This window comes from Nymphaea colorata, chromosome 2 (assembly GCF_008831285.2).
Source record: "Nymphaea colorata isolate Beijing-Zhang1983 chromosome 2, ASM883128v2, whole genome shotgun sequence".
Lineage (NCBI taxonomy): Eukaryota > Viridiplantae > Streptophyta > Magnoliopsida > Nymphaeales > Nymphaeaceae > Nymphaea > Nymphaea colorata.
The window spans coordinates 11,249,963-11,259,821 of NC_045139.1; the positions used below are offsets into that span (position 1 = coordinate 11,249,963).

The 9,859-nt window shown below is 40.0% G+C and overlaps 1 protein-coding gene across 3 annotated transcripts; it reads right to left on the reverse strand.

Annotated features, from left to right (window-relative positions):
* Positions 1 to 2,359: 2,359 nt before the first annotated feature.
* LOC116248577 (uncharacterized) lies at positions 2,360 to 8,014 on the reverse strand. 3 transcript variants are annotated; one of them, XM_050076213.1, is made up of 16 exons: positions 7,878 to 8,014; positions 7,560 to 7,652; positions 7,371 to 7,427; positions 7,162 to 7,284; positions 6,927 to 6,986; positions 6,673 to 6,774; positions 6,089 to 6,166; positions 5,882 to 6,000; positions 5,638 to 5,739; positions 4,726 to 4,845; positions 4,553 to 4,618; positions 3,813 to 3,879; positions 3,444 to 3,497; positions 3,272 to 3,361; positions 2,837 to 2,875; positions 2,360 to 2,719 (listed from the first exon to the last, which is right to left on the reverse strand). In XM_050076213.1, the coding sequence occupies exons 3-16, from the start codon at positions 7,425 to 7,427 to the stop codon at positions 2,597 to 2,599; spliced, it is 1,200 nt and encodes a 399-aa protein (XP_049932170.1). In that variant the 5' UTR covers positions 7,560 to 7,652; positions 7,878 to 8,014; the 3' UTR covers positions 2,360 to 2,596. The 3 variants fall into 3 exon arrangements, with proteins under 3 accessions (XP_049932170.1, XP_031477312.2, XP_031477313.1); XM_031621452.2 differs by having other exon boundaries at positions 4,726 to 4,842; positions 7,371 to 7,431; XM_031621453.2 differs by having other exon boundaries at positions 7,371 to 7,431.
* Between the last annotated feature and the right edge of the window lie 1,845 nt (positions 8,015 to 9,859).

The following is a 9,859-nucleotide window of genomic DNA, read 5'->3' on the forward strand; positions in this document are numbered from 1 at the left end:
TGCTTGGGTGTTGACTTCTGTGAGGAGATGCATGTTGGGCTCAATCTTGTGCCATTCAGTGGAGCAACTAGGTTGGATATGTCGTACTCTATGAGTCGTTTGTTTTAGTTTCTACTCTAGATACTTGGGTATTGGAAGAGCTATAAATAGGTATACTCATCTAAATGCTTTTCTCTTGCTCTTTTAATTTGTTCCTTTTTATCTAAATGATGGACTAGACTCCTTAAACTGCCCCATTTAATGAACCTCTTCTCCAAGTAAAACCTGGTTGAGCCCTGACGACCTATGGTGTGATCAAGGAGCCATTTCATGGAGGCATTTGACCGTCAGGCTAGTAGCCTCTTCAACCTTACATCTTCATGGTCACTACGAGGGCATTTGAAAGCAAGAACAGTTTGTTATGTTTTCATGCTGCTGTCCATAAATCTGGGGCAAATTCATGAAATTCTACCGTAAGTAGTCAATGAATCTGCCTAATCTTTAGGGCAAATTTATAAAATAGTAACAAAACTGTTCTCATTGCCAAACAACCCTGACAAGTCATTCTTGGGGTTTTTAAATGTGCATCATCTTAGCTTCCTTTGTCGTTCAAGTAATTTTTTTGTTAATTTTAGCAGCCTTTACAATCCAAGTTATCGGTTATTCGACTGAGTCCCATTCGAGGCCAACTTACCTGGGGACCTGCGGGTGAACTTCATTGTTTTAACCTTGGACCACCCATCGTCCACAACTATCTCAGGCTCCTTATACTGTTTCAGATTACTGCAGTTAACAGTGAATTGGGTCATCGACCCACACTTCGAGCAGTACTTAACACGAGATTCATACTCCACAGTCTGCACGAACGATCGGCCCTCCTCAACAGATAATCTCAACTCCGAGGTCGACTGGAAACCAATCGGAGCCTCTTATCTGTAAGCGCGCATAATATCCCTTTTCCAACCTTCTGGTGCATTAATCTTTACTCACAAATCTCGCCCCCAACAACTCTGCAACGACAATTGGGAAATCCGAAAGCCTAATCCAAATACAAACACGGTTGTGAGCCTCAACCTTCATTGGGTGCCCCGGTTGCCATCGATTGGCAACCAGAACCATATTACCTACTCTCCATGTCCCAGGAGATAGCAGTGCGGTGATTTCTTCCTCTGTAGCTGCTCTAATCAGAAAGTTGCCCTTACCGACAACCGTGAATCTGACGGACGGGAGGTGCGTCAACTGCTCCTTTAGAGAGTCTAAGATAAAAGGATAGTCAAGCCGACGAACGTCATAGTTATTTGCAATGGTGCCTATGGCCGAAAAATCGAATCGCTTAGAAAGCTGGCAGTACACCGTCTTTGGGATGATCAGGTGCTTCACTACGACAATCTCCTCCTTCACCAGAAAGTCGATGACGACCTTGTCGTCAGAGTTCCCCTTCACCCCCTTCCACTATGTTTGCCCACGAGCGCGAACCCCCTCCGGCGCTGTTCGATCCTCTTCACGCCTCTCCGCCGCAACCTCTACAACCTCCATCTCCTCTTCTTCCGTCTCGCCCGCCCGCGGAACTGTAGCCACGGAGCTTCTCTCTCTTCTTCAGCAGGAGCAACGGCCAACGGAACTACAGCACTACGGCCCTCGTGAAAGGAAATTGTCACACCATACTTAAAAATACTGTTTTACCCTTAACAAGCAACGTAATTTCACACAATTTTGGATTCAAGTGCTCATTTTCTTTTTGAGGAGAAAGCTCAGACCGATTTGCCAGATCCCTACCGTTTTGCTAATTGAAACAGAAAGGAAGCCGGGAACTGCTGTATTTTAGCAGGTTCATGGGTTGAGTTAGTAACTCGGATTGGGACCAAAATATTTTTGTGTTAGCACATATGGAAGATAGACAAATTCCCAGCAGTAAAGTCCCAACGAGAAACGCAATATAATCAAATAAGCTGCTATAATGGTATACAACTATACATCATCATCGACACTTATGATTAACAATATTTGATTCTTCCAAACAAGTATCGTTCTCTGAGCATTGAGATTTCAAATCTTAAAATACGGCACAAAAGAATTGGATTTCTACCATTGACCCTATTAAGAACATATGGCCCTCCTGTACAGTGGTAAATAATTTTAAACTAATAAAATTGTTTAGGCTAATGGTCTTGATGGATCGTGATTAAGTTGCCATGCATTTTGGTGAGTCGCAAAGCAAGTTATGAACCTGCCATCAGTTTTGACAAGCCTCACAACAATATTTTTACGATTCGTAGGTGGAGAGAAAGATAAGGGTACGAGGAAGTCATTTCATTTCATAACAATGAGAGTTCAAAGAATAAGCAGATGACTCATCGCTAAAGATAACAAGAGACAACTTCCATAGTTATATGATGCTATGAAGTCATCTGTTATACAGCGGCGCTGCATGTGCTGCATACAGTGGCCCATTCAACACTTCTGGAGATAGGTTTGGTGTTCAAAAATAGGGAAATGTTGACATAGGTGTTGTTCCAATTTTATGATGGTCAGCAGGCATGAAGCTGAATGTCAGGGTTGTCAAAGCTGCAGGCAGAAAAATGACCTCTCTAATTATATATCATTTTATTGGATGTTGTTATGATGTCTTGCTCCCGCTTGTGGCAGGCGGATATGGGTCAGTCCAGCAATCATCATCCATCACTGCCTTGTCCCATCTCTCCCGGAAAATCTCTAGCTCCCTGAGGCACTGTTTCCTCACCTGTAGCCACTCAAATGTGTATATGATTGACTAATACACCACACAAATATATAGGGAGAAAGAGAGAGAGAGAGAGAGAGAGAAAGAGAGAGATCCATGAGAAAATTATAAACTGACCTCAGATCTTGTACTGCTCGCAGGCGAGTCATCGAGTGCCTGCAGACATGATTCATGAAACATGAATCATGACATATAATTTCAAAATTAGCTGGGAATCAAGTGATGGTGCTAATCCTAGTTGAAATTGAACCAGTAGGCAGGATGTGTTGCTCAAAACCAGCTGACATGAAGTATTTCAGGAACTAATGATCCACAGCCAAAGTCAACCGTGCAACTAGGTTGAAAGTGGTTCCTTCAAAGTTAAGCAGGTCCAAAATGGCTGTTTCAGCTATGAAATTTGACAATATGCACAAGTTATAGTTGCCAAACTAATCACCTCTATAGCTCTTGTTATTAATAAAATTCGAACGTGAATTTTTTGTGTGTTTTTTTTCTGTCTCGATCAACAGAGGTTTACATGATTTTTAAATGTAATCAGGTTAATCCGCTTACCTTGTTTCCACGCGGATGTCCAAGCGTGCGCATACCAAGATGGACAAGATACTCACTGTCAACTACACCAACATTTGTGCTCCTCTCGCCCTATTTGATTATGCAATTAGATGGTAACACTAACAATTAAAGTGCTAAAAGAAATAGATGGTGACTCGTGAGGAATCCCAACCTGTGCACAGTAACCAAGCCTCATGTCCAAGCCCCAAGCATGGATCAAGTCGTTCTGCAAAGCAATGTGCAAGAGATGATGATGCAAAAAGCAATGAACAGAAACATGAAAAACAGTGGTCTCCTTATGAAATAGGATGCCACTAAATTTTCCATGATATAATAAATTAGGACTAAGTGGCTAGAACATGTTACATAACCCACAATTCAGGTTTTGTTGCATGGTATTCCAATAATGATACGACAATCAACAATTTAAGCTAAATTTTGTCAATAACAGGCCTTTCTGTAGCAAAGAATGAGGCTCTGCAAATGCCCCAAAAGTTGTTCATATGCTCAGTCTACCAAACAATGAAACAACAATATCCACCTGGATCATGTGCCATGCACAGCGCCAGGCTGCTCTTGAGAACACTGGGGCCATCATCTCTACCCACCTGCAACATAAAACTAAGTCAGCCACAGTCTTTGTGGAAAGAGGTGCATGAGTGCATAAATCCAGGGCGAAAAGGCCCAAAAGCTTGTCTCTGTTAGGTCCTTGAATATTCACATGATGTTAAACGCTAATCCTTTGATCAAGTGACTATTTTGGAAATCTTTTGGATTGAGTAGGTCATTTTTTAATTATACAAATTTAACTACGTCTCAGAAACAACAGCAGCATCATATCAAAACCATGGTGGAAAATTAGAATCTGAATTCACTCCAATTATACATTTTCAAACATTTTGCCTATTGAGGTAGAGATCTTTGGAAACAGCAGAACAGTTCTTTAGTTGACCAATATCTAGCAAAGTATTTATTCTGACAAAGTAGTAAACATTTCCAATGAATATATTTTCTAGGCCAACCTTTTAACTAAGAAGTGGGCTTCCCAGGAATTCTAATGCAGATAATGGAAACATTGTTATTCCTAAATACCAATATGTACAAAGCAGAAGTCCATTATTTACAGGGAAAGTGAGAAAGTGTGAAGCGCTAAATCATTAGCAACTAAACAAAAAAATGTGACTCAACATTTGACAATATTCATGTTTATTTTTCATCACATTGTCTTTTGTTGTGTAATTGAACTGTTTAACAAATTCAGCTGATAAAACAAAACCATACCCGGTGCATGGTGGGGCAGTACTGTTCTCATAACACCTCCCACTGCCATGAAACTTGTATGCTCTTCTGCAATACAGAAGATGTTTACTTATACACAGAGTAGATCAGAAGTTTTCATCATCTTGTAAATGCACTTAAAATATGCTATACCAGGAGCCATTTTCCAATCTAACCTATGAACTCTTGAATTTGCTGAACGCACAGTAATTCTGTGATGCACTGCTGACTTAATTGGGTCCAGCGCTGGCTGAGATATTTCTAGTCCTTCTTCTTCAACGATAAACAAGTACCTGCTAAAATTTCATCGAACTTTTATGTTATTCCCCAGGAAAACTCTAAATGTTTATTCAAGTTTCACTGGGTGATACCTTTTCAACAAGAGATGTAGTTGGCGTGAAATTGAGTCATGTTCATGCACAACTTTAACCATGCAACTTAAATAGTACCTTTGCATAGTTATGAAACATGCCTTTGTGCCTCTTGCTTACATGTTAAACAAGCTCAAAATAAAAATAATAATAATTATACGCCAGCTCAGATCTGGATCAGAGTTCACATCTATAAAAGAAATTGCCTAATAAATATTAGGTCCATAAAATAGGAAAAGAAGAAAGAGAGCTGCACACATGGCAGCACTAAAATGAACTAATTCCAAATAATTTTTTGAGAAAATATTAATTGATAGAGTAAACAAAGTTTTCAGAAGTGCCACATCAGCAATATTTACAAAGTTGTTCTGCATGTTAAGGTCAATCCAAGCTGTAAATTCACTGGTAGCTTGAGACAATCAGGAACATGATGGTAATAGACGGTTTTGCTACATAGAGGTTAGGATAAGAATTAAGAGTCCGTCATGCAGAAGACAATCATAGAAAAGGATATCCTAATCTTGGAGTCATTGATTTATGGGTGTTTCTATAATGGGCTGGTAAAAACACCGACTCTGTTATTTGGATCCATTTATTAGCTCAAATCTATACAAACTTATGGTCATCCATGCCACTGGCTTTTAGGTACAGAAAGCAAAAGGATTAGGTTGCAAACAATCATAATGAATTTTCTTAAACGCAAGAACTCAAACATACCTTGCAGGGTGAAAATGGTCAACATCAAGATCCTCATCCCATAGGAAAATATAGCTATATTCAGCAACTATGTCTGGATGCAAGAAACGCTTAGCAAACCACCTATACAATAAAAAAGAAAAATGAAGCTGGAAATTAAGAAAGCTATTATGCTAAATTCATGTCTTCTGCTGCTGGCTTCAATACAGAAGCAAGAGTACATTCAACCATGTTTCTGAATAAACTTTGATGGCCAAAGAACAACCATTTTGTTTGGTTAATTGCAGAGATATGCAACGTGCTTTCACTCCATGGAAAGTCCCGCCATTGATCAACAACTCCATCATAGTGGAAGAGCATGATTGTGAAGTTGGTTGGTGGAAACTAAAATTGAAGGTAAAGCCAATTATTAGCATGTCATCCCAAAATTAAATGTAGAAGTTGGAATTTCAGCTCTAGAAATGGCATGCACCTTCTTCACTATATTATCCACATTTTCCTTCTGATTAATACCAACTGCTATTGCCAGTAGACTTTTCTTAGCTTTTTCCTTTTTATCCATGAACACAAACAAGTTCCAAGGTTAGTGTAAACTGTAAACTACAAAGCCCTTACAAACATGTGGCTCTATGAGAATGAAGCAGATCAAACAAACGGAGTAATGATTACAGTATCATGATGGGAATTTGGTAGTTAACATGGACATCCCGGTGGTGCAATAATTTAGAGTTAGTGAATCATTTATTATTGCAGTCAATCTTAATAACTCAAATGGACCAATCAAGTGGATTATTCTACTCCATTGCCATCTAGCGCATTTATGAGCGCAGGATGGCCACCATTTGAACTGACATTAAGGCTAAAAATAATTAGCAAGAAACCTAGAAATTCAAGAAGTTGCATTCAGCTGTCCAGTGCAATTGATTAAATAAAAATTGCCCTGTTTGTTACTCTGATTCTCTATGACATTTTTTGTCCACTTACAGCAGATAGGTAATCATGTCATTCTTGGATTGACATTCCTTGTCACTCAAGAAACTTAAAGTCTCAACGCACCTGATCTCTGGAAACGCCCCAAAGACTCCTCCTTTCAAAATCAGAAGTTGCACTCACTATACCTCTCGGCAATGACTCAGTTCCACGAGCACGATACTGAATCTGACAGTTACATGAAGAATACCGAGTAAACTATAGAGAAAACACGACTAGAATTTCTCTGAAAGATATTGCATCAATTGTGAACGAGAACTTCAAACAAGTATCTGGCTTCTTGCAAATATCAGTTTCAAAATGAGGCATGAATATGAAACCTTGCATCGACTACGCTCTGGTGCTTCCAAAGGGGCAATTTCTGCCCACCTTGATGCTTTCTGCAAAGCATGTTTGTGAATTTAATTCTATTAATAAGCTGATCAAGTCAGAAGAGATACAAACAAATGAATCTTTGTGTTGAAGTACAGAATGGATACAGGGCAACACTTAATTCGTATGCAGTTCCATTCTAACAAGCAAAACTAACAGTGACAACACATTTGACCAACTCACTTCCTCTGAATCGGAGACAAAGAAATTGCTTCCCACGCAAAAAGCAATAACTACCAATGGCACCACCAAAAGGATTTTGACTTGAAAAGGTCTCCAGTTTGTGGTTTCTGTTAGCCCATGTCCCTGTGTAAGATTGGGAAGTAACATATGAAACAATCCTAACCAAAGAAGCACAAAGAATGTACAACGATATGCAAAGTAACACATACTGTCGAAGAACAAGTGCATCTGCCGAAAAAACTATAGTCACATTTCTTTGTTGTCATCTTCCTTGAAACAATAAAATAGCAATTTAGGTTTGTGGACATATAAATCAGCAACGAACATAAAGAGGTAACTTGATGCACCAGCAGATAATAACAATACAATGTCGGACTGTATGCAAATGCTCATCTTACCTTCTTTTATCAGTAAACGGTTGCATCAAAAGCACCTAAGAATGAACTAAAAACACCCGCAAATTTGTTCGGACCAGCCAGTTGCTTCACCCACTACGGACACCATTAACTATTAGCTTAAGATATACCAATACAGCCAAAGTGCATTCAAATAAAGGTTCTGAATTCAAGAAGATATCCTTTAGTACATGACCAGACACAGCACCAGTCGAAAAGCCGAAGTCGATACTAACAGAACAAGTGAACAGCAAGTAACAGTTAAAGCAGAAGGGGAACAAACAATTTAGTTCATAAGCTAAACAGAGGGAGAAAACTCACAAAATTGATTTCAAAGTTAAGCGACGACTGCCCTTATGACACAAAGTCAGTTTCTTGGAGGAACCAATCAACTAGAACATGGAAAAGACCTATAAAACAACAGAACGACCAAGATTTCGAATAAACGAATGCGGGAAAACAAGAAGAAGGTCATGAAGTGATTATGGCAGGCACAAAGGATGCGTTAGTATATCTCGTCGAGTTGCTCGAGACACGAGCGGTTAGAGAGAGAGAGAGGGAGCACGCTTCACTCGTGCTGCTAGAACGACGGGCAGCGACGCGCCAAATCAGACCGTTACTAGATACGTGCGGGAGCGCACGACTCTACTCTGCACTTTAATTAGGACGATGTAATACCGATATTTACCGAACTGTCCTCGTGTTGCTTGCGCTGTAGGGCGAGCCCAAGGAGACCGATTGATGTTCGTTCAGGTTCGGCTCCTTCCAAGAGGACATTTCGTTAGACAAGTTTTCTGAGATGAAGGGTCTCGCAATCAAACACTCGACTGAGCGTTTGTCTCATTTTGTGTTGTTTTATCCTCCTCTTATTTCCATCGCACCCCTAAGACCTTGGCTGGTTTTCTAGATATTAGATACAGTTTCCTTGGTTTGTTTTAACAAGGTAAACTTTCACCCTAAAATGAGTCGAGAAAGCTAATAAATGTTCGGCCTTGACACCAAAAACTTGCACAAATAAATCTAAAAACTGCCCATCACACCTCACTACACTTGATCTTAGCTGAAAGGCGAGGTCTTTGGAAAGCAGACATAATGTTTAAAGGATATCTCACCTAAACATGCCTTTAGACTTCTTAACCCTTTGAGTGAGCGAGGGGGTTATCCACCATCCAAACAAAAGCCGAAACTCCTCCTTTTCCCTTTGTTTCTATTAGGGGTGAACAACGAGTCGAGCTACTTGAGCTCGAGTTCGACTTGTTAAAGTTCGGCTCAAGAATAAGTTCGAGCCGAGTCATTTGCTTAACAAGTCGAGCTCGAGTTCATGAGTCTACTCATTTAAATAATCGAGTTGAGTTTGAGCTCAACACGTAAATGCCGAGTCGAGCTCGAATCATAATCGAGTTTGTCGAGTCTTAATCGAGTCGAGCTCAAGCTCAAGCTCAACAGGTAAAGATGAATACCAATTTTATGAATCAAACGAGTTTGTTCGAGCTCAACACGTACCGATGAATATCAATTTTATGAATCAAACGAGTTTGTCGAGCCTTAATCGAGTTGACCTCGAGCTTAGCACGTATCAGTTTTATGAATCAAATGAGTTTGTCGAGCCTTAATCGAGTCGAGCTCAACACGTAACGATGAATATCGGTCTTATAAATCAAATGAGTTTGTCGAACCTTAATCAAGCTGAGCTCGAGCTCAACACGTAACTGCCAAATCTATTTTGAACTACTTCCGTCGAGCTATTCTCGACCTCGAGGCTTGAGATTTCATTAGTTGAGTCGAACTCAACTTGACTGAATTCGGGCTCGACTAAGCTCGTGTTCACCCTTAGCTTCTATGGTCCAAAGTTGCATCAGTATTAGGCAGTCGAACCACCACATGCTTCATCAACTTCCAATTGGAGCCCATACATGAGCATAGTCCCCCAACCCCTCTTCCCTTCTCCTTCCAGGTCGAACACCAGACACGCTGCACACCGCCTTGACTCACCCATTTGCGCTATACCCCTTGGGGCTATGTCTTTACCGTTTGTTTTGTCACATATAATGCATCATTTTTTTGCAAAATTAACTTGAAAGATATTTCAACCAAATTCCATTGTAGCAGTTATTTTGGGTGAACAGGTTATTCGAAACCTGGATGAAATATCAGGTTTTATAGAAACTAGGTTTATCATGTACTTAGTTTCAGTTTCAATGGCATCCAAACATCCCTAAACTATGGTTTTGGAGGCAAAACATTGCTTTGCATTTAAACAAAGTTTTCAGTGTGTGTGTATTCAAAGACACCCAAAAAAAGTT